We start from the raw sequence: 25,290 nt of genomic DNA, 5'->3' as shown, positions 1-25,290 counted from the left end.
AAAATCCTCAGTTGCAATGTCTTAAAAGTTAGAAAAAAACCCTAATCAAGTAAGACAAACTAACGTGCTGCAACTGGGCTGTGAAAAATCCTGACAAGCCTATTATCCAGCTGAACATCACACTGGTAATCGCTGAAGCCCATGGGAACCACACAGGTTAAATTACTTCCCAATAAAAGTGTAATGTCTTCAGTGGTAGTTTCATTTTTTGGTGTAAGGTTCTCACTATAGATTATATGAACAACACAAGAGAATTTAAAAAATCATGTATCTTGGATACCATATCAGGTATAACAGTGAAGTGCAATACAGAGCAAACTCTTGTCTGCTGCAGTCAGGCCTCTTTCCCCATGGCACAGACCAAAAATCGAAACAAAAACTGTGGAACTTAACACTACAAAATACTCTGTGCAAAGTAAGGATACTGTGCTAAATCTTGATGGGTTAGATACCATCCACAATAGGAAGTAAATAAAATTTTATGAAGATCTGTACAGCAACTTCCAGGATATAATTAGATAATACTTTTCCAGAGCCATAATAAGGAGGAGAAAATTTTGTGTTTTCTCTGGTTGGTGTGGTGCTACCTGTTAATTACAAACAGCCAAGGAAGCAGAAGATGCTCTCTGGAACATATCCAAGGGACACAGATTAGGCTGGTGGCATCATGGATGCACCCTCCAAAGGCAAGGCCTCCAGAGGGGGTTTTCAAGTGCTCTGGCCACAAGTTTACAAGTCAGTCCAGATACGAGCATGTAGGTATTTCTTACAAGTTTTCCCTCAAATTTCTCTCAGAGATTGTTTTTCTCCTCATGAAACAGACAAAACCAACAACATCATCAAAACAAAAACCCAAAATTATCCAACCAAAAAATAAAAAAGGAGTTAATAAAAGGATTTCAGTCTTCTAACATATTTTTGCTGTAACTTTACAATCCTGAGGAAGGGACACAGGATATTTCTGCAAATAATAGAGGAAGTTCTGAAAAAGTGCCAGAGTACAAACTGCTAGAGGCAGCCAAAGTGGTCAGTCTCCCAGTGAGCTCAATACTGCAGGGTGAAATCTACTCCCATTACACATTATGGCTATGACCCAGGTAACTTCTAGGTTTAGAAAACAACAGACAAACCCAAATCACCTTATAACTTCTAAAATGAACTCTGAGACAGCTTCACAGACTGCTTTGTAGTAACCTAAAGAGACAGCTGCAAAAATCCTCCTTAGCAAAATTCGGGCTAAAGTTTTTGCAATCAATATGATTCAGGTTTGATCTGTTTGAACAAAAGCAGGAAGCCAGAGAACAGCAAACCTCATACTCGATAAAACCCATTTTTATGGGCGGTGAAGGAATACTCACGCAGTGCGTACAGGGAGAGGACTATTCCAGCCAGGCAAAATCCCTCGAAAAACCTGAGTGTGCTGAACATGGTCACATTCACTGAGAGTGCCACAGTCAGTCCAAATATCAAAATGAATATGACAGAGAAGAGCAGTACAGGCCGTCGACCAACCCTAAAAGTAAGGAAGTATGGAGAAACAGTGTTAAAAGCCAGGACGGACATAATGCTGGACCATTAAAACTGGCAAAGAAGGGAACAAGTCAGGCAATTCCTTCCAAATATTACTACCCATTTTTAACATTTGTTCCATTCTTCTCCTTTTTTTCTTACTAAATCCCAGATTCCTCTGCCAGCTTTGCATTGACAAGTCCATCTCAGAAAGGATTAAGCAGAGACAGCACATTGCATTGGTGCTTGATTTAACCAGCCTTATCAAAACAACAAAGATAAACAAGGAAGCATCTAGGAATTACTGTAAGGCCAGAAATAAGTCCTTTGGAGATGAAAATCAACTTCTCAGAATTTTCTGTAGTAGAACAGAAGGATATATGGTATTATATACTACATGGCATAATATATTCTTAGCTGCAGAGGTTTCCCCTTCCCAAGAGACATGTGCTTTTCAGTCTCATCTACAAGAGCAGCCAGCTCAGAAAACTACTTTTCTTGGCCTCATTTGTTGAGGAGAAGCCTAACAAACATGGACTTAACACAAAACAGGGCTCAGGTCACTTCACTGAGCCTTAGAGAATCGATAATAAAACTCACAGGAAAATTGTGAACTCCAAGTCCCTCCACTTTGTATCCCCAATAGCTGTTGGAGAGACCCACAAAACCAGCCTGACTGGAGGGGAGGGTGAGGAAAATCACTTCAAAAACCATTACAGGCAACAGGGGCAGAGGACTTGCAGCCCTCCTTTGCAGCTGCAACCTGTAGTTGCAGGTATTAGTACAGTGCTGACGAGGAGGAAGATTTATGCTACTGGATGTGGGGGCAGCCACTGCAGAGTTTGGCTTTTTCATGTCCAAGGAACATGACATTTTTACCATCTCTTTTTCATGTGTTTATAATTCCCTTTTCTCTCCCCTCTTTCTATGCAAGGAGAATGATATGAAGCATCAGAGCACATGGCTATTTTTATGCAAGAATTGGATCATTATGTGGAGATTTCCAAAATTTTTCAACTTGTCAACTCCCACAAGTTTGCCAGTGGAACTGAGGATCCCTTTTAGTCAGCTCCATATGCCATTTTCACAAAGAATACATGAACTTGCTTTTCGTAGGCAGCTTTCACAGACCCATTCAAAGCAGACTGTCAGCTGCAAGCCAGCCATCAGGTTGAATGTCAGCACAATAAAGAGCATTTGAATCTCACAACTTCGTCCAGTTTCACATGCTGTAGCATTTCTATTCAATTATTTCAGCAGATTGTCACCAGCAGTAATAAAATACATTATACATATGCATTCACAATTAGAACTTTGGATTTTGCAGTACTTAAAATAAAATAAGGAGTGAAGGGCTGAAAAAGAGACATCATTATAATTTTTTGCATTTTGGGAAACTGGAAGAGTGGACCAGTCATCAGTCAGGTTTTTCCAAAGTCACACCTAAGAAAGTGTTGTCATGGCTCCTTGCATGAAAACAGGTTTATTATTATTTTCAGCTATAGTATCACCTGTGAGTCCCCTCAAAGATTTAACTTGTTGGCATTAGCCATTCAAAGCTTTTAAAACAGAACACGCAAGCTGAAGAAAGCAAGGTCAAAGCAGGCTGCTCTCCATCAGGGTACAAGCACAGCCCACTGGAAGATGAGCTGCAGTGGGGCTGAGGGTGGGAACACAACATCACTGACTCTGTGATGCACAACACACTGGGGACACGCTGGACATGGGGAGTGGCTGCTGCCTGTGCTTCAGATTTTGTATTTATGGAACACAGCCCTTGGGCAGGGAGGGGAAATACCTCATGTAAAACCTCGAATACAGAAAAAAACAAACCCCTATGAACTTTGTGTTATCAGCTATCTGCACAGAATTTTGCAGCCCCATTTTTGTTATGCCAAGCTGTAATTCATACCAATTAGTATTTGTGGAAGTGTTTTGCAGATGAAAGGCATTATGCAAACACTCAGAATTAGGAACTTAATTCTCATCACAAGCCTGACCTGCCATTCCCTGATGTTGATTGAAAAAGACCTCATGCTTAGCATACTTCAGCTCCCTTCTTCCCCTCCTCCCACCCCCTGTACTCAAGGTTACCCATCATCAGGACACAGAATTTCTTCTACCATTATACAAGTGACACAAATGAATGGTTGCTGCTAATGAAAAAAAAAATCAGAAAATCCAAGAGCCTCCTGAGCCCATAAAAACCAACAGAGGCCAGAAAAACCCTCTGATAAGAGGCATTTCCTCACAAGCAAAAAACTAGTCATCCTCTTCACCAAGGCATGCAGCACACTGCTCAAAAAACTGAAGCTTCAGGGCAGCTATCAGCCATATATTTGGTGATCCAGCAGTGTTTTGACAGGATGGTGTCTCAGAGCATAAAAAAGCACCTTTTATATGCAGACAGAATTATCTGTCTAACAGTACATGGAAATGCTTGTGAGAAATTAAACCATACACAATTTCCCTGGAAAAAGAAGCCCCAGGATGCCATCCAAACTGTTCCAGAGAGAGATTACTGTATCATGGAAGTCTCCACCTACAGTGCATGCTGCTATCTAGATCAAATGTTAATGCTGCCTGCACAGGTAAATAACCAGGGATAAAAGCAACTCCAGGCTTTTGAAGAATCTGCAGCCCCCACACAGTATGATAAGCAAATACATCAAAAAGATATTCCTGATGTCAGAGTTGCCCTGCAGGGGGAGAGTGAATGGGCTGAGGACAGGAGCTGCTCTTCCCATACTCCTACGTGCGTGCCTTGCCACCCTGAGATAACCAAGCTTTGCTCTCACTGCTGGTCAAATTGCCCTTCCCATGCCATTCTTTGCAGGCTCTCTCTTGCTTTTGGGACTGGAACTATTCAGAGGCTCCAAAACACATCAGAGCAAGTGCAAAGAAGAGGCACTACAGGGCAATGAGAGGTACAGACCTACTGTCTTGGAGCTACATGAACACCATGCCCACCTGCTCCAGAAGGAAACTTTCCACACAAACCTCAAAAGGCTCTGTCCAGAGCAGGAAGAATTGCCAGCAGCACTCTCTGCCTGTGGAACAAGTGACTTATTCAGGAATTGGACACAGCTGGTCTTCCCACAGCTGAGCATGTTTGCAGACCTTCCTCCTATAGATTTCCCACACAGAGCTGTCCCAGTGTGCACACCGACTGTGTTTTGAGCACAGAGCACTCAGTTTACTTAGCAAATGGCCTTAATACACTCAATGCTTTGGCCTCATTCAGCTTTAAAAGCTTCTTTCAAAGAGGAAAAGCAAAGCCCCTAATGGCACAAAAACCCCAAAACATCTTCTAATTATCTGAACTGGAGAGTGGTATATAAGTGAAATGAAAACAGATTTTGAATTTTTATAACACTTTTTATGCATTACTCTGTTTAATCTCCCTGGCTCTTGCTTGGGAATGACATCTTTTTTCCTTAATTTTCTCTTTCTATCAGGTACAATCTGTACAACCCCACACCTTAGAAGACATTCAAGCTGTGATTAAATAGCAAATTAAATTCCATTTAGGTCTTCTTTTACCAGCCCCAAATGCTACTGCTAAACAGCAAAAAACCTACTGAGCACAGGAGCTCTGCTGTGTCCGGGGCATCAGCTGGCAAAGTGGACTAAACAGGAATATGAGGACCAACTTTGGCGGCAGCAAACCATGTCCATTCTAGTCATCCACAAAAAGGTCACTGTTCCCTCCAGCCACCAAGTTACCCTTTTTCTCCTTTGCATCACAGCTGGAAACCAATTCTCCTAAATTCACTAGACATTTCTAGATATTTGAAAATCAGGGTAATTTTATGCTGTATTAGCTCCGCTAAGCAGCTTGCAGAGGGGTCCAACAAGCTCATGTGGCAGCACAAAGTACACACTGGGGACAGAAATGGATGGAAGCACAGGATGCTCCTTTTGGTGGCACAGAGCTATTAAATCTCCTTACTGCAGTTCTCTCTCCAAGCCAGCGCCTTAGGCAGGAAGTTGTTCACTTATTTGTGGCTTATTTGTCAATTATAGCAGCACTTTCCTAACTTGGTAATAAGTCTGCTTTCTCCACACTGATTCCATTTTAGGAAAGATCCCTCATTCATTTCCCCTCTATACTTTCTATGGGTTCTTAGAGCCCCATTTTACTGTGGTATTTTAATCAAATTCAACTGTATTTCATGCATGTTCCCTACGTCACTGAAAAGTCATGATTTGTCTCTTGCCCAAAAATTTTCAGTGACTATTCAGGAACTTAAATGCAATTTTGCTAGGAATGCTTGATCCAAATTAGTGCTGCAGGGGGCCTTTTCTCTCCCAACTGCCTGGTGAGTTGCTGAGGTTTTATAAGATTTCCCTGATAGGCAACTCTTCTTCTTTTCCTGTTTTAATGAATGGGAAAAGAGTTAACTTGGGGCCATTAAAAGCACCAACACTGGCAACTGTGCTGGAAGGCACTGAAGTGACTGGGACAGCACTGCAGAGCTATTGTTTCAGGTGCTTCAAGTTTCCACTGAAATCACTTGAGTCAACCATGTAATTCTTCCTCCCATCTTCAGCAGTACAAGACCACCTTGTTAAATTAAAGCTGAATCCTCAGCATCATTGGGGTATCCAGTAATGTTTTAACTGCCTCAATTCAAGGAATTATGATTTACTCTTTTTAAGTTTAATACCCCAATACTAGCAGCACGTAAGTCAGCATTAAATCCTTAACACTACATCACAATGTTTGCCTAACAAGAACTTTAAAAAAAGAACAATTGAAAGTTTTGCAAAAAATGGCCTTCAACTCACCAAAAGGTACTGTGTAAGCACAGGGTTAACTTTACATAAGTCATGTATTCAGTGAAATCAATGCCACTTCCAATTTCTTTTGGTCCTCTTGCTTCGTTAAGAAAAAATCCAACCCTAAACTAAAGGCTTCGTTTGTATAATTAGAAAATACTTAATTCTAGACTAGCTTTACAGCTGCAATAAATTGTGTTGGTGGGAAACAAGTAAGCCAGATATCAAATAGTTTGTGCTACTTAGCTTGATATAAATTACTCAGGAATAATTAAACACACTTTTATACTGTTTGTCCATCATGATTCTTTCAGAACCTTAAAAATCATTACGCAAAGGTTCCTAATGAATATCAAGTAGAAGGCACTCAAAACAATATTTAATACTGTTATTTATTTATAGTTGCATTGCATTAAAAGATTTTTCACTTACCAGTCGGCTATACATCCTGTTATCAAGTGGCCGAAGATTAATCCTACAAGCAGGGAGAACTTAGCAATGTGGACTTTCCAGGCAGAATCACAAACAAGATCCCACTGGAATTAAAAAAGAGATAGATAAATTGAAATAAATTAGTACGTCAGATGTGTTTAAACATACTAATACAGTGTAGAGTTTCTTCCAAAGGTCAATCCTAGCACAAGTGCAAGGAAATGGCAGAGGAAAGCTTTCCCCCTTAAGTCTAACCCCAGACCCTAAGAAGCAACTTGGAGACTCATTTACCACAGTGAGTTTTATCAGATCCTTAATGATAAGGTGTCAATATCCAACACTTAAAGGTTCCCCTCTCCAGGCCACAGGAGGTTAGCCAAAGGGGAAATCTCCATCAGGTGATGGCAGTACCTGTACTGGTGCTGCTGGAGCATCTCACCATCCCAGCCCCAGACATCTGTTACCAGAGCCCCACGAAGCCCACCAGCAGCAAACCCGAAAATTTAAGAGCAAATGCTCCAATTAATCTCCTCAGGGCTGCTTGGAAACATGGGGAAAAGCAGCTCCTTTGCCACAGACCCCTGATGGCCATTTGCTCCAGGCTCCCAGTGTCACATTGCTTTCACTTGCAGAAAAGCATCGTGATTTCCCTAGGTGGTGGAAGGGAGATGGAGACTGAATAAAGGCACAACTTGTCAGGACAAGTTCTGGCACGGAGCCAGACAGAGCAGTTGGAAGTCCCAGTGCAACTTCTTGGGACAGCAGCCCCCACAATGACTTTTCACAGCTCAGAGACCAGACAGGATCTGAACCTCCACAATAAAGCTAGGCTAATACTGAAATTAACCCTTCTGTCCAAAGAAAGGGGAAATGGACAATTTCAGGCAACCTGTCACTAGGGCACTGCCTCATCCCCATGAGAAAGATGGGAACAACAAGGTTTCTAGCAAGGCTTCCCTAAACTCCAAGCCATTTTCCTCTGAGGTAGAGGAAACCAGAAGAACCAGACTGCATTCCTGGCTTTAGCCCAACATCCTCATTGCCCTCAGACATGTAATGTAATCTTTCTTATGTGTAAAGTGTGGATAGTTACTCTTATACCCTTGAATAAATGTAAGAGGATATGTTTGCCCGTGGTTTGTGAATTGTTCAAATATTGATGGTAATGGCAGCCACACACTTTTCATGACAAATAAGTACAGCTAACTTTGGAGAGTCAGATACTCCAGAATCGAAACTTTGCAGAATAAATGGCTGTTTGTGTGTAATGTAATAGTAGCAGCCCTTCTGACACCAGTAACTGAGGTTTCATAGCCAAAAACATAAAGTAAAACTATGCAATTTATTTTTAAAAGTCAGATGCAACTTCAAAAAAAAACCTCCCCTCAAAAGAGTTCAATTAGGTGCACTGCACTTTCAAGCATTTCCATGACGCACAGCTCTTCCACAAACAAGGCAAGACTCAGCCCTCTGGTCCAACACCACAGATGTCCTTGCTACAATATACACCTCTCCAAGGGGTATAGCAATTTTGTGGCTGAAAGAAATGTGCCAGCACTCAGGCTCTGGCTTTTTGTTTAATTTAAATGTACTTTGAATTCCCCACTCATGATTTGTACAAGTTGGGACATATATGTCTCATCTTCCACCCTACAGACTGGAGGCACTAAAGAACCATAGTATGAGGAAGGATTTTTTCCACCAGATAGCTATGAATAATTTGCAGTAAAGAACTTAGCAAGGCACTATGGATTGCTCTCCAAAAATGTTGACTTTTCAGCAGCAAGTAGAGGAAATGCAATTACTAATACTAGCAATTCTAGAACCAATCTCCAGCTAGCAAACAAAAATATCTGCCCAGACAAGCTACAAACAAAACAAAATTCAGAGGATACATCTGAGGCAGAGGCAGGCTTTAAAATTCTCCAGATTAATCTTCACAATCCAGAAGGTGTAGATGCTGCTTATAATTGATAAATCAATTTTTGGTAGATAAAAAATTAAGTTTATTAAAAAGAGAACAGATTTAAAAATTCAATCATTCGTTTTTACATTAGTTGATGTCAGAGGAACAGTAGTGTCCTCCAAGTGCAAAAAGAAAAGGGAGATATCCTGGTGCCTTTCCATTTTCTCAGGTTGCTGTTGCTAGCCAGGGCTAGCAGGCCCTTACACAAGCCCCAGGCAGGGAATGTGCAGTACCAGATTACACGGAGGCAAAGGCTCCTGGCTGGAAGAGCCAAAATCTCATCAAGGGCTGTTGTGAAATTTCAGTCCAGGACAACAGATGTCAAACCCCTCTGGCACACGGGCACAGAGAGCAAGAGTTTAAAAGCAGGAGAAAAGTCAGTCTATCAGTTTGTCCTTCAGTGGTGCCCAAAACACGCCCACTCCTCTCCATTACTTATCTGCAAGTCATCCCTTGTTTGTTTGTTTTTGAGGCTATTATCCAACTCCCCAGCTGCTCTAAAAACAAAAACATCTATTTCCTTGCAAACCCTGCATCTGGCCCTTTCTGCCCTCTGTTAAGCCTCACTGCAGGTCAGCAGAAATCAGAGCTGATCTTCCTCCACACAGGAAGACTCCTGACAGACCAGGCAGCTCCTGACCTTCCCAAAATACCTCCCTCTGCAAAACCCTCCAAACTTGTAAATACACAAATAATGAAATATATCAACAGTTACTTTAACACACAATTCTGGAGAATCTGCCATGATCTCAAATTACTTGCCCAGTAAAATATATAAAATATATATTAATATAATATTAATATAATCAATAATATATTCAAAACATACATATATTATATATAAGCTGAATTATATCCTGGTTTCTCCTCTGGCAGCTGTCACAAACCAGAGAGGGGTCACCATGAAGCAGTTACCCAAAATAAATTTGGCAGGACACTTGCAGGTGCCACCAGGGCATTCAGCTTGCAAAGGCAGATGAGAATAAGGAGAAAGAAGAAAAATGGATGCTGGAGTCAAGAGCAGCCTCAGGTAAGAATGACATTAATAGGACAAAATACATATTTAATAGCAAGCGTATCATCCCCACATATCTTAACACAGCAGCAGAGCAAACCGGCAAAGCTTTGTCATGCTGAAAGCACAGAGATTTTGCCAGAGACCTGTGTTCCCCTTTCATTCCCCATGGAAAAGCCTCGTCTTTGAAGAGCTAGAAATTAAGCAGGAACCTTTATACAACATCAGTGCTGCCTCTCCCCTTACATACACCTGGGCTCAGCAGAGAAGAACAGAGCTGACATGAGCCCACACGGCACAGCTGTGCCCAGAGCCATGGCAGGTCCTGCTCCCAGCACCAGTAGTTTCATCCTGCAAAGATAACACTCAGATCTGCTCCAAGGAGAAAGGAGTGACAAGTTCCCATGCAGAACAAAACACTGGGATGTGCAGAGCTGGTGACAGTTCAAGTGGCACTCCAAGTCAATCTGCACTGGGAGATTGTTTTGGCAGGAGACTGGACAGTAATCCTCTACCACCTCTTGTAAAGGGCAGATTAATCTGTTACAAGCAGGGAAACCATTAAATCCTATAACTGCTCTGGTTGAATCCCCTGGTATCCCACTTGGGAGCTGACAGAGTCAAGCCTGAAGAAAGAATGCTTCTAACCTTTCCCTGGGATTTCTCTGTGTGCCCCTGGGTTTTGTAAGTCTTTTTGTCCTCCATCCGTCCTCCCAATACAAGAAAGAGATCAGATAAAGTGACTTGATGAACAAAAAGAACTGTATTGTTATGCCAAAACAAAAATAACTACATTTAAAATATGTTGGTGGAAAAGGAACATTAAAGAGCAAAAGCTTCTTTTTCATAACAGTACAGCAACATAGAGAATTTGCCACCTATGCAGATGTGCAATGTATTGCAAGTGATTTTTTTCATGTTGTGACAGGGTATTTTGGTCAAAGCTGAAGGAGTCACACCTTCAGGAGCCTAATGTTTAACTGGTATCAGTGAGTCACCACCCATGCTGTGACTCACTATAATTCATGGCAAGATGGAGGACTATTTAAAACATGGGATGCTTGGGAAGACACCTGGCAAAAGGTAACACACCCAAATAGTAACCATCTTATAACTTCTTTACAAAGGGTGAAAATCTGGACAGGGCTCATGCCGTGCATCAGTATTTGCATTGCTATAAGTTATAAAGTAAAGTCTGCTGCATGTTTGTAACTACAAACACAAGTTGTGTGAATTAAGGGCTCTTGTCTCAGAAGCCGTTGCACTCCAGTGGCCATATGCTGTCTGTGGCACTGAATACCCCCTGCTAACAGGTAATGCCTGTTGAGGATTTGGCAGGTTCTACTTTCACCACCTTATCACAAGATATGCAAGGCAGACCCTTCTGTCCTAAAAAGGAGCAATGAGAAAGCAGGAGAGATTCTCTGGTACAAGGCTAGCTCAGAGTCTGGCACAAGAATCCCATGAGAGGGGCACTGGAAACACACCCCCACTTCCCATACTGTGGTTTCACAGTCTGCTTCCACTGCTCAATACCCAGGTTGCTGCTGAAAGAAAGCACCCCCTTCCCCAAACAGGTGGATGGCAGCTCTGCTGTGACTGCTCTCTGCAGTGGTTTCAGCAAGAAGACACCAGAGGATCAGCAGAGCTGCTGCCTTGGAAGGCTCTAAGCCTGTCAGCAGGAATGAAGCTGCAGCCTTGGTCCTTCCCCAGGCAGGCAGCACCTGGCTGCTGTGCCAGCCTTCACACTCTCCATCTAGATGCCTCACACGCCACTGATGACCTCCCACTCCCTTGAGCGAAGGTCCTACTTGGGGAGCCCTGTCCTCTATGTATCATGTATGTCACAGCAGCATCAAACCCTGCCTGGGGAAAAGCCACCAGCTTGTCTGCTCATCAGGGAAAGATTTTAGGACCAATAAATGAAAATAAGAATCGATTCTTCATCAATGAGGTATGCTGGGTCTCATCTCCCTTTGTTCCTCTCCTTCCTGTTCCATCTTTTTATAACCAAACCCTGTCAATTTACCCTGCACTAGAACTAGAATCCATCTTCTATGCAAACATCTTACCCAGTGAGACTTTAAATTTGTGATGCCTTCATATTGTCTTACAGTGTTCTTTTTCCTAAAAAACTATCTCACAGTATTTTTTTCCCCAACAACCTGAACCAGAGTTAGTTTAAAATAATAAAATAATAAAAAAATACAATTCTGTTTCTCATACAATATACCTTAAAAAAGGCAGAACAGTCTCCTGGAGAAAAAGCTCCAAGTCAGCAGACCAAGCACTATTAAAAAAAAACCAAAAAAAAACCCCAAAACAAATAGGAAAGCAAAGCAGCCAGCAGTTCTAATAGATTATACCTACCAGTAATTCCTCTCCACAGAACTGAATAATCTGAGTAGTACTCATAATTACAGCCACAGGACAGCACTGTACCAAGATTTCCCTCTAGACTGCTAAAGGACATAATTTCCCTCCTCCCTTTCTCAGCCCCCTGCAAAAATGACACTCTGTCAGCATTTAATCTTAAAGAAAGTGCATGAGACCCAGAAAGGGGTATGATGTTCAACTCCACAAGAAATAAGTGTGCAGTAAAAACACACAAGGGAGGTTGCAGAAGAAGCCTCCCAGAGGGATGCTCCAACTGCAACACCTAAAGCTGGGCGGGGGGTTTAGTGCCACAGGCATCTCTGTATCTCCTTCTCAGCCACGGCAAAATGAGAGCATTTAAACTATTTAACCTTCAGGGTTCAGAGTAATGGTGCCTCTCCTTTGAGTTCATAGCTGGGCAAAGTACTCCTGATGTGTATTTTAAGTGTCAATAAAATGTTCTTGAGAATACATGGCATTTTTGTGACCATCACTACAATCAGCTGAGTGGAAATATCAAGATCACATTTGAAAATAAGAAAATTAGGTAGAGTAAAAAACTAATAGAATTAATCCTGGAAGACTTGACAAGAAGGTATAAAAATTAATAATTTTATCCTTTTTTTATACCAGTCACATTTAGAACCAAACCTCTCCAAACAACAACTTTCCTTATGTTTTTCATCAGACACATGGACTAGAAACCAGAAGAGTCATTAAAAACACAACACACAAGGAAAACAACAAACCAGTTATTGAAAGGTTTTGTTGTTTGTTTTCTTGGAACAGCCACTCAAATAAGCCTACACCACACCTACGCTGGAATGCCTCAACCCAAGACACAGTCAACACCTGACTTTCAAGCTACTTCCTCTCTCTATGATGCTAGACCTCTAAAAGCCAAGTACATCTAACATTGCTCAGCTTTATCATAAGTGGATGCTTTTGCTGAGATCTTTGAACAGTGCCTAAGCTCTTAGAACCTCAATACTTCAAAACAAAATTTTTACTGAGCAAGTACACACTGGTATTTTGAGAAGTTTATAATCATCCAGGTTTGCAAGAGCTTTTACTCAGGTGGCAAGAGAAATATTGCTGGTACCACAGTATGACCTTTAGCCCAACATCTGCCTTCTTCCCACTCCTAACAAATATGGGGTCCCTTATCCCCATACACTGGAGCTTGCTAACTCAACAGATGGAAGGACTTGTTTCCTTCAGCTTCTTATCCATTTTTTTTTTACAGTGGAAACAATGTTTTCTGTACTTTTCACTCTCAGAAACCAGTAAACCACTTTTGACCACAGCAGACACCTGGCAGGGAAAACTGCAGCCCAGAAAAATGACTTGTGAACAGTAAGCACAAGGTCATGTACACAGAAATTGTCAGATTGTTTTAACTATGGACACGACTGACCACCTGGGCAATGCACCATTTGAAAAGTAAAGCAAAGACATGACTTTTGATACTACCACAGGGACAAAGATTTTGAGGACATGGGGAGGGAGAGGAGTGGGGAGAAAAAGAGGGGGTGGCACACAAGCCAGGGGACATGTGCTTAGCTGTCTTCCAAGAAAGATATAATTAGATTGTGCAGCATAATATGAACTATGAAAACAGCTTCCATCCCTACAAAATAGTACAGGACTGCATAGCCATGGACTTAACAAGTTTCCTTAATGGTTTCTGAAGTTTAACATAGTTTAAGTTGCTGAAATACATCTCCTTCCAAACCACAATTTTCTGATGTGCATGTCTTAGCTGTGTAATTTCTGCATTAACTTTTTAAGCACATATTTTTTTAGTCTGCTATTTCAGCCTTAAAAATAAAGCACAAAGGCTCGGTGCCACGCATTAGTGTGTGAGCACTGATACAGAGCACAGCACTTCCTCCTGGTGTGAAAACTTTGACTCTGTCATCAAAATGGGAAACCTAAGGCACAGGTTTGCTCAAGCTGCTTGAAACTGGAGAGGCAGAGACACAGTGCCTCTTACATTAATTACCTCGGAGTAAGCAGGCTGTGCCCACTGTGCCTCACAGGGAGATGCTGTCCTGCTCACAAGCAGCATGTGTGTGCCTCTTTTCCCCCCCAGGCAGCTGAAAGGCCTTGCTAAAGCCTTTCAGTCATGGCTCACCTTTAAGGGACATATCCCCAGCTTGACGAGAAGGCTGCAACATTGCAGTCACAAAACAAGCTCGGAATTTCAAATATGCAGAAGGACACACATTGACTCCATTTCAATGCCAGTAAACTAACTTGGAAAAGATTTTAAATTTAGTGTTCTGCACTAAATTGCTCCTTAGTCTATGCCATAAGCAAAAAAGACCCTCCAAGCTGTCCACTGGGCACATCAAGAGAATCCTAAGATAATGCCCCCTGAGACAATGAAAAGCTGAAAAATTTCATCTACCCTACAACTTCACACTTCAGTCAGGAACAATTAGCTCTTTTATTCCCAAACTTGCTTTCATCACAGATTTGGTTTCTTCCCCATTAGGAGAGGGAAGAAGGAAGTTTGCTAAGTAAAAAATAATTGTTAATATGCTAACAATTAAAATATTATTTGTTAATCATATGACAATCTTCTGAATACTCAACATGATTAAATCAACTTTAGCAGCATCCATGTACCACCCACTTCTCCATCACTACTTCTTTTATTTTCAGTAGGAGTTCCCTTTATTCTGAGACATTTAGATCTTTTCCAGCCTTCGCCATCCACAGATTAGTCAACTAACTTGTTTCTCAGCTGATGTGATCTACTTAGTTTTTCCCAACTCCATAATGCCATCTAACATCAAAGAGTTGGGAGATACAAAATCTTGCTTGCAGCTTTCCTGCACAGCATTCATAACACTATATTAATAATTTTCCACAGAGCAGCATCAGGACATTTCAACATCTCTTTTACATCCCTGTGCTGCAACTAAGTAACTTTTCTATATGTATTCTGACATGATTAGAAGATTTCACCACAAAACTGACTTTAATTTTCAGTCTAGTCTCTGCTGTAAGACCTTGTAGCCCCTAGCCTCCCTCTGGCTGCATAAAAAGACCATGAGCAACCATGCCCATCCCTAGGACTGAGACACACCCACACTGAAAAGTGGTATTTGAGTTCCATTCCTCAGTTTCCAGCCTACAACCACGTGTATTCTGAACAAGGTGTGTCCAGTTCTGCTGGTACTGACTTCATGACCAAACTAAAAAATTTAAACTAGCTATCAAATTTGTATTTAGACCTGGTCTAAGCACTGAAAATAGAAGCCACATGTAAAAAAACCCTGCAACGTTGTAGTTAAATATTAACTTTCACTACCATCTCATTATCAAAAATAAGTTAATGCTTTGTGGACTTGTATCTTCCAGGCTGCCAAAACATGCATGCTCAAAATACGTTGCAGGCTTGACAAGGCTGACACAGCAAAACCTAGTTTACTATCTTGTTGGGCTTTTTTAAATCCGGGGGAAAAAACCCCACAACTTCAAGCATGGCATAAAATTCTGAAATGGAAAAGGGTGAAGCAGTAGACAAGAGGAGAAAGACATTCCTCATGAGAAAAACTTGCCACCTTAGATAAAAAGATCAGACACCTTAACTCTGACATGAAATTATTGCTGCCATGACCTTGCCCTCTCATCATTTGCAAACTACAGCTATTGCAACTCAGGCAAGAAGAAAAGGAGAGAGGAAAAAACCCCCAGGGTCTGTTATTAATTCAGACCTAAATAAATATTAAGGGTAGAGAAGAAGGGAGAAGAATATTCCACTTGGTTTACAAATCAGAAGATGAAACTGGTCTGTCAAGCTTGTATTGTTCAAGCAGACAACATTTTACACAGCCATGGAAGACACAGCAGAGAAAATGTCTTACAGTTTAATTTAGAGTCCCTAGCCCTTAATCCAAATAATATTTGTAGGGTGGACATTGCAACACTGTCTGCATGATCATGGACTTTGGCCTGAAGGCCAGGAGGAAAGCAGGCAGCTCCAGAGTGCTGCAGAGCAGCAGGGAGACAGTACTTGGGCCAAAATGAATTCCTTCGCCACTGTCTGGAGGCAAAGAACCTTTTTTAGGGAAGCAGACCACCCTGCTCTGAAAACAATGCACAAGGGTAACTATAAATCACTTGCTGCTGGAGAAGGTGAACATACCACTTCCCTGCATCTCACAAGCAGCATTCCTGATTCTCACAGCTTTGCTCCTGGGGAATCTAGATAGGCATCCCAGAAATGAGAATCAGGATATATCCACTTACCTAATCTTTTGTTCTTGTTTTTCAGTGTTAACAACCGGCAACTGAGGCTCTCCCAGATTATAAGAAAAAATAAAAAATGCTAACAAAGCCTTGTATTACCCACTGAAATTTCCTACCCAGCCCATCATGCCCAGAGCATATTCAGCCTCTCCTCATCAGCTCACAGGACAGGCAGGAGGTTCCACCCCAAGCATGCCAGTCACACCAAGCACAGCACTGATCCTTCTTTGTGGGAATAGCTACAAACCTATTGCTTGCTCCCAGCAGGTACGACACGGCATGGATCAGCAGGAATAACTCAACCCACGCAATAATCCCTGTTGCCTGCCAGTTTTTACAGGCTGGTGTGGGGGCAGGCTTCCCAGCACCAACACTGGGTGTGGACCAGAGCAACTCCAGTAGTGCTGAGTAGTTATCAAACACTGAAATGGGGTTTGCCTGGAAACCCCTGCAACACACCCCAGATGACACGGATTGAAAGGGTGTTGAAACTCCTTTTTTCCTCCTTCAAGTTCCTTCCTTTCCCTTTGACTTTAAAAAGGAATTCAGAACACACACAAAGTCATCTGCTGTCAAAAGTCAGCTGGTAAAAAATATAAAAATAAATTACATTACAACAACTAAGTACACGTTTGAGTTGAGGTGACCAAAACCTGAGAAAAGCTGTTTTGATGGAATTCGGTGCAAGAACTGAACACTCAGCACTGCTGCAAAGCTGCAGCATATTCCTACAACAGGGCTACTCTGATCTTCTACCCATTGTCTGCAGCAAGCCCCAGTCCTTTGTTCTGTAGCAAGATCTCAGCCTAATTAATTCCACAGTCACTTGCGGGTAAGCCAGCGCCAGCCTGGCTGTGCTGCAGAAGAGCGGGAAGGGGAAGGAATATGAAAGGGAGGGAGTGAGAGTAGCTGTCCTGAGCAGGGATGACGGGTGGGCAGGAACAAATACACTGACAGAAAAAACAAAAGAGACACAAAAAGATCTCAAAAAAGCACTGTATCTCTTTCAGCATTTTCTGAATCTAGCAGCTCTCTAGAACTGATTTATTAAGGTTTAATTCAAGACTTTTCACCATTAGTATGGCCGAAGTCTTGAAGTTCAAGAAAATCAAATCTTGTGCTATTCCAGATGTTGTTTCATTAAGAAATGAATCCCTGAAGTTTGGCTGTCCTGTAAGCCTCATCTCAACATTAACATCAGAACTGGCTCCAAATTACATGCCTTCTTGAGTGCCAGTTCCTTTCTTTGACAAATGCTGTAAAAAAAACACGAGGTCACCTTTTATTACTGCAGTCTTGTAGCCAGGGTAAGAAGAGCTAAAACTGTTCGTGCACTTCAGAAATTTGGGGTTAGACTGCCTGCACAGGCAGTAAACATTCACCACAGCCAGCAATTTCTGTCACAACATGGGCAGGGTCGGTATATTTAAATTACGTGACAGAGATACAGGATGTGTTAGGGAGTGGAAACAAAAACAAACAGAACCCGAAGCATTTCAAACATCACGTCCATCCAGGAGGTAAAAAAAAAAAAGGCAGTTGTTTGACATATACACAAAAAATTATGATATGAAAAGCTCGATAGCAAGCCTTAGAAAGCTAAGAATGTCTTAAAGAGATTTCAATACGGAATTACCTTCCTGAAGGATCATTGTTAGTTCTAGCAATGCTACAAACTATTTATGGTAAGCTGAAATCAGATTCCTGTAACTGAGATGCTTTATCTTAAGGGTGATAATAAACATGAACTGCATGTACATTTCCTGTAGTGAAAAAGAATCCATGCCAGACAAAAACTCAAAACAACCTGAGTTCCCATGTCAGTATCGGTCTTAATCCAGTCTCTGTCTTCTAAACCAACTGCTTTAAAAGGCTTTGGCTGGTACATAACACTCCTGAATCAGTAAAAACAGTATCTAGGCTCACTAAGCAAGAAGCCTTGCGACATCACATTTGGCATCACATCAGATTATTTACTGTTTGCAGAGGACAGTTCTTCACATGGGAAGTTGCAGGTGCTGTTCCCAAAAGAGCCATCCCCCTCCTTGATGCCCCTCACCCAGAAACTCCCCCTGTTCTTTCAGGGTGTTGCTCACTTGTGTCCTGATAGTCAGGAGACTCCATCACCACACTCGGTGTGTGCAAGCAGGCACCAGGGCAGCTGCAGCAGGACAAGCCAACAGCTCCCCTTTGCCTCCTCTTTAACAGAAAGATTTTTCAAGTCTGTGAAGGCTCAGAGCAGTAACCACTGACTCTTCATCAGCTAACTTGCAGAGAGAAGAAGGAAAAAAAATAGTTTGGGATCTCTCGCATAGCTGAGGAAGCCATGAAAGAAAATAGTAGAAGATGTTTGCTCTGGTCTGGCAGTATTTCTGGGTACCTCTGACCACAGGGACTCGTTGAGACCTTCGGTACCCATTAGAAGCTGAGAGTCATTCCAAAGCCTTGGCTGAAAGAAATTTAGAACAGACTTTCTGCCCTCTGCAAGTTAGGCCTTGCAGGTCCCTACACCCCTTTCAATCTGTTCAATGGAAACAAAGTGATGCAGTAGCTTCAATATTGCCACTTCTGACCCAACTACCGCAGAGGGTACAATAACTCAAGGCTTTCATTGATCTGGGACTAGGTAGAAGCCAGTCAGCCAGAAACTAACACTGACAAGAGAAATCCTGTCAGTTGCAGAGAAAAAAAAAGAAACATCAGCATTTCTAAAGTCTCTTTGCAGAGGCCAGCCAACTGGAGAATATGCAGAAACAAATGAGATTACAGGCACAAATGGGAGTAAATAAGGGTGGCACAGTTCTTATTTTGGGAAGGACTTTGTCAGAGGGATCCCTTCAAAGTAATTAATAACTGTATTCTGAAAGTCCATTTAAAATGTACACCTATCCTCTACCCTAAGAAATGTTATTCTGCAAAATATGCCAAATTCATCATCACTATTATCACAAAGAAATGTATTTGTTTTATCATTTCCGGCTACTTGCAGTTATCAGCAATAATACCACGAGGCAATACCAGAGACTAAAGCACACGTTACTGCATAGAACAATATAACTTTGATTAACCCAGTAGAGCACCCAGGAAAAGAATAAAAAGTTTCTTTTAAGAGGAAGCTTTCTACCAGGCTAACAAGCTGAATCAAATGAAGGTGTACCCAGAAAAGTGCCAGAACTGCAATAAAAGCAAGGAGAAAGAAGACCAGTTAAGCACAGACATCTCCCCTTGCAGGAGCAAAGAGCACCAGTCATCGACCAAACCAATCCAAGTTCAGACATCCTTGCCCCTGGATCATTTGGCTCTTCTGACTTCAGCTCCACTTTTTTTTTGGCAGGGACAATCTGCTAGAGGCTCAGCCAAATTGGCATGAGAATGTTTGAACCAGTGGCAAACAGGTAAAACGACTGCCATATCACTTTGGAAAGAAGATGACTCAAACCAAATAAAGTGGGAAGTTGAGAGCCAAGCGAACAGCATTGCAGGAAAACAAAGCATCTGGAGCATAAAAGCAGTCACAACAGGAATTCCCTTGTGACTAGACATGAAATATTATTACATAATTGCTCCAAGTGATTAAAATGCAGCCGTAAACTAACCACTTCCCTCTTACGCCAACCCCCAAGAGGTGGAATGATCTGGAACATTGCAAGTGCACACAGAGGGATGCTGTGCCATCAACCTCTGCAATTTAATCAAGCCCAGTCCTTATCCATCACCAGCTTTTGGTCTCCATTATACAAATCAGCGTGCAGAACGGCAAACAACCCCACCACTTAATGCAATCAAACACAGAGGATGGGTCATCCTAGTAACAGAGTGAAAAAACCAACAACCATCAATCCTGTAACTAAGAGCTTCCATGAAAACGTTGTCCCAAGATAACAACTGGCTTTGCAGATGGTCAGAAGATGCAGACACTAAGGAAACTAGTGGCAGAGTTAGAAAAGTCCCTGCTGAACACATACTCCAGCTTCCTGCTAAGCTTCATTGCTAGGTATGTTTAGTTATCACAATGTTGCTCATTGTGTAAATGCTAATAATCTACCTGAAGCACCACTTTGCAAATGTCTAAAAGGAGATCTCAGGCTTCCACACAGAAAAAAAATACAAAGAGTGTTTCTCAGCATCCTTCCTTTGGACACAGGTGAGATGATACATGGGCCATTTAAAAGACTTTTCTTCTAGCCTTTTGACTAAGGGCTGGTTTAGGGTATACCTCTCAAGAAATACACATGTACTCTGTTTATAACGGTATGGTGATGTTGATGTTGTGATAAAGAATAGATGAAAATCTTCAAAGAATCATTTAGCAGTGAAAAAGCCTTGCAAGTGAATTGTGCTAAGGGAAGATATTTATGTACAATCCAAGCTAAAGACCAAGATTTATGTGCCAAGTCAGGACATTAGCTCAGAAGGGTGATTTAACATGGCCACTGGAATCCCTGTGGTTAAATTATGCATCTGACCTCTTCACTACATGTATCTCAGCAGTATTAAATAATAAGCACTATGTCCTTTATTACCATTTCCAGTTCTAATGACTGGCAGCACTATAAAAAGCACCGTTCCCAGTGACTCAGTCAAGCAGGTCAGGATAATGACAGGGTCTGACACAGCAATGCCAGTCTTCAAGAAAGGTGCAAGGCCACTGCTGGCTCCAGCAAACACTCAGAGAAGTGGGGCTAAACAAAGCACCAAGCAGGGCTGGAAACAGCAAGACCTCCACTCCATCAATCCCAAGCATGACATAGTCTGGGGGAAAATAGGCACCAGGGAAGGGACAGCTGAGAAAGCCTGGACAGGGATACAGCCTCCGATGAAGGGTGTACCATTAGAAGAGAGGCTGTGGAGACAGTGGAACTTAACACAGTTTAGGGACAGCTATCCTATCCCTGAGGAATGGGGGAAGCAGTGATGTCTCATATGTATGTACATCAAATGTGCTTTGTGCTAAAGAACCAGAATTGTTTCACTGTTTCTGACAAGGCAATGATGGAGCATCCAGCAGCTGTTAGCTCAGACCACTGAAGGTAAGTACAAGAGGATTTACTTGCCAAACAAAAGTACATTTTTTATTAATATACTTTTGGCTCTCTTTATGATATTTCAATATAACCCCTGGCTACTACACAGATGAGCATATATTAGACTAAGATTTAATAAAACTCTATTTAAAAAGATGAGAACATTGCATAATACATTACAGAAATAAATGTATTTTTGAGGAGAGTTAAGGGTGATCTGAACATCCAGTCTCTTGAATTCATCCAGAGCAACTCTTTCTCACAAAGGACAGTGAGATGCATGTAAGAGGAGTGAGCAGTTACAAGAATTGCTCCCACAGTATCAGAGCTCCTGGGGATTGATAAGAAATGAAGTCCAAATCAAGCTATGATGATGTTCTGTCTGGGTTTTTCCTCTCTTTCTTCATTAGAATAAAAACAGGCAGCACCCCCACCCAGAAAACCCCCAAAACAAAAACAAAGCACAAACTAAAGAGGAATCCTGACCTCAAGAAAACAATCTAATTATAATTACATGGGATTACAAATCAAAGCAAAAAAGCTGCCAGGCTTTTGGAAGTGAGCATACAAAAAAAAAAAAAAATAAATAAAAACTCCACACTGGAAAAACCCATAGTCTCAAAAGATGATTATTATTCTTTCTAATAGAAAACAAGACAGCAGGGGCCACAGATGTTTGTTTATCCCTTAAAATTGATCTGCCCTTTACAGCAAGTTCTTCCAAAGAACACTTTTTTTATTATCTCTAAAGAAGCATGCAAGACAGCAAACTAACTCTCCCTTGACCTTTTGTGGCCAACTTGACGATGACCTTCAAAAGATTCAAACATTTCCAAAAAAATTTTTTTTAAAGTTTAGACTAAAAAAAATATTTCAAGATAATTTTTTCATGCTAAAACTTTGGTGTTAAACCCCCAAATATATGAATAGCTCAGTCTCCATATATAAACAGAAGAAAATCTGACCTTCTTAAATATCTAATTTTCTTATGCATTTCTGTATCACAAACCAATCAGATCCAACATGTGCCTATGTTTCTGTCATGAAAGGAATGTAGCTGGGCTATCTTCCTTTTTAATCCATTCTGGGTTCAAGGTATTGAGGAATTTGCTTTTTCCCTGTTGCACACTCTTTCAAGGGACACAAAGAGAAACTGAAATGATTTTCAATGATTCAATACAAGTGCGTGCTGGCTGACCAAAGCACAGTTATGTTGCTCATCTGACTGTTGCCTCGTTTCCTTATCCCAACTAGATAAACACAGTTAAGCTAAAACACTGCTCCCAGGCAGGAAGTAATTTTTGCTGATCTTAGGAGGGGGGTCTTGAGATTAAGGGAACTTCTTCCCCGGTGTAACCATTTTTTACATTTCCAGGAGCTCTAGCTGCCTGTTAGTATCAATAAGGCCCATCTGCAGCCAGTGGGGCTTTTGCAGGGCCAACACTATAAACAAGCAAAAGCTTTCAGGTGGAAAGGGAAGGTGATTTTTTGATGTGCACTACTCAGCAAATACAAAGCAAGAGCAGAAAGTGGCACAGTCTCTTCACTAGAAATTTTCCACTTTAGTCATTACACGGGGAAACACAAAACACAGCAGTATGCACTTTCTGCTTCTAGAGTAAAACAACTCATGTGAGGCATTTCTTTAATTCCTCTGCCAAGACAGTTTTCAAGCGAATAAGTACATAGCCAGAAGAATTCAAGAGAACTTTTGGCTTATTTTACACACAAGTCACCATTGCTCCAGCTTCCCCAAAAGTCAACCTGATTTTTGGCGCGTAGGGCTGCTTCAGTACACTTGCACAAAATCTACCGAAGCCCTCTCCGCAACCCCTTCCCCTTATCAGCTGGGGCACATGCCTCCAGCATCTTTCCCACAGACACCCAGAGACAGCAGGACAGTACCAGGAACTCAAAGAGACACACAGGATCCCATTTCAGGACGTAACTTTGCAGCTTAGCGCTGCAACCAGTGTGCGGGTACAAATCCACAGGCTGGACACCTGGTGCGACACCCCGGGAAGTAAAGGGCTGCGCGGGTGTGGGATTGGCTTTCCCCGGGTGGGAGGCTCACCCACGGGGACTTGACTGACCCAGCTACAGCACGCAAGGACAGATCCGCATCGTGCCCAGCCGCTCCCCTTGCCTTAGTAAGAGCGGGGGCCGAGAGGGTCCGCGAGGGCTGGACAGGGAGGGGGGCCGAGGGAAGTCGCCTTTCTCACCTTGCTCACGACGTTTTGGACGAGGCCGGCTCGGATGCGGTAGTGCCACTCGCGGCAGCCGCACTCGCTGGCATTGCCCCCCGCGGGGGTGGGCAGCCCGGGCGGGAGGAAGATGCTCCCGTTGCCGCTGCTGTTGGCGTGGATCGGCGCCAGGGTCCCGCTCCAGTTGCCCTGCCCGTCCGCCTCCCGGCACCAGAAGTCGGGCTGGTCCAGGAGGAAGGAGTCCGAGAACTTGCTGAAGCCGATGACGAGCGCCGGGACCCAGGTGAGCAGCACCAGGGTCCGCTGGTAGCGGCCGCCCAGCCCCCCAAGGAAGGGTAGCACCGAGCCGTCGTAGTCGAGGAGCAGCGGGCTGCAGGCGGCGGCGGGCGGCGGCACCGGCAGCGCCTGGATCTCTGCCCCGGCGGCGTTGGCGGGGGGAGGCCCCGGGGGGGCGGCGGCGCCCCCCCCCACGGCCCCCGGCACCGAGCCGTTCTCCTCGGGCAGCGGCCGGCCCCCGCCGCCCCCCTCACGGCGCCGGTCTATCGCCATCCAGCCGCCCGGGGAGGTTCACATAGGGGTGCCGGGGCAGCCCCGGCTCCCTCGCGAGTCCTTCCCTCCCTCCGCTCCGCGCACACACTCACACACCTTGCAACGTAAGATATTGCACACACGCTCCCAGCCGGACCCGGCAGGAGACGGATGGGGGAGGGAGAGAGGGAGGAGGGGAGGAAGGACAGGGGCGAAGAAAGGGGGAGGCACTGAGGGAGCCCCTCGCTCTCTCCGTTCCTCACCCGCAGCCTGCGGCCACGAACCGCTGCAGCTGCCGGCGGTGCCCCCCCGCTCCTCGCCTGTGCGTCAAGCTGCACTCATCCCAGCTCTCCCTTCCCCCTTCCGAGAGGCACCGCCGAAAAGCGAAGGAAGGATCCAGCCGGATCCGAGCATGCGATGGGCCAAAGGAGAGGAAGGGAGAAGGCGGGGGGTTGGAAGAGAAAAGAGAAAAAAGGAAAAAACCCAGCCGCCCTGAGAACCAAACCCTGCAACAACAAACCAAGCAAAACCGGTGCAGCAAGGCACCGAACACGCCTCCTCTCCCGGTTTTGGTGAGGAGGGGGAGGAGGGACAAGAGGGAAGGCAAAGGAAGGAGGGGAAAATAACAGCTCCCGACGCGGCTTCCCCGCTTCCCGCACAGCTAAGGGCTCCCCCCCGGCCGCGGCAGCAGCGGCGGCGGCAGCCTCCAGCACCTCCCCGCCGACCCTTCGCAGCCCCGCGTCCCGTACATCTGGCTCTGCAGCAAGGGGCCCCGCCGGCCCCTCCGCGGCCCGGGTTGCGGACGCGGTCACCGCCACCGCCACGCGCCTCCCACAGCAGCCCGCTCGCCGCGCCGTGCCGCCTGCCGCACCTCCAGAGGCGGGCGGGCGGACAAACCCTCCCGGCTCCGCGCCCTCCGCCTCCCGGTAGCCCCCACCTGCCGCTCCCCGCTCCGCCCCCGCGGTGCCGGGCGGCCGCACCTGCTCCCGCCGCGCCGCCGGCCCGGCCCGGCCCCCGCCAGGGACCCGCCGCCGCCGGGGGCGGGACGGCGCCGCGGGGCGGGGAGGGCGCGGGGCGGCTTGGCGGGGGCTCCGCGCCGCCCCGCGGCCGCGCCGCGCTCCGGCGGGCCGGGGCAGGTAGGGCCGCGGGGCGGGCAGGGAGAGGGCTGGGGAAGAGGAGGAGGCGGAGGCG

General features: G+C 44.1%; 1 protein-coding gene across 2 annotated transcripts in view; it reads right to left on the bottom strand.

The window, feature by feature from the left end:
- Positions 1–25,036, bottom strand: part of SLC22A23 (solute carrier family 22 member 23) — a 109,477-nt gene extending 84,441 nt beyond the window's left edge. For both annotated transcript variants that reach the window (XM_030965690.1, XM_030965699.1), the window contains exons 1-3: positions 23,590–25,036; positions 6,724–6,827; positions 1,359–1,513 (exon numbers count right to left, since the gene is read on the bottom strand). In XM_030965690.1, coding sequence (XP_030821550.1) covers positions 1,359–1,513; positions 6,724–6,827; positions 23,590–24,120 — 790 coding nt within the window. In that variant the 5' untranslated portion in view covers positions 24,121–25,036. The remainder of the gene's footprint in view (positions 1–1,358; positions 1,514–6,723; positions 6,828–23,589) is intronic.
- Positions 25,037–25,290: the final 254 nt, after the last annotated feature.

The sequence above is a fragment of the Camarhynchus parvulus genome, chromosome 2 (assembly GCF_901933205.1).
Source record: "Camarhynchus parvulus chromosome 2, STF_HiC, whole genome shotgun sequence".
Classification (NCBI taxonomy): Eukaryota; Metazoa; Chordata; class Aves; order Passeriformes; family Thraupidae; genus Camarhynchus; species Camarhynchus parvulus.
This window is presented reverse-complemented; position numbering and strand designations above follow the sequence as displayed.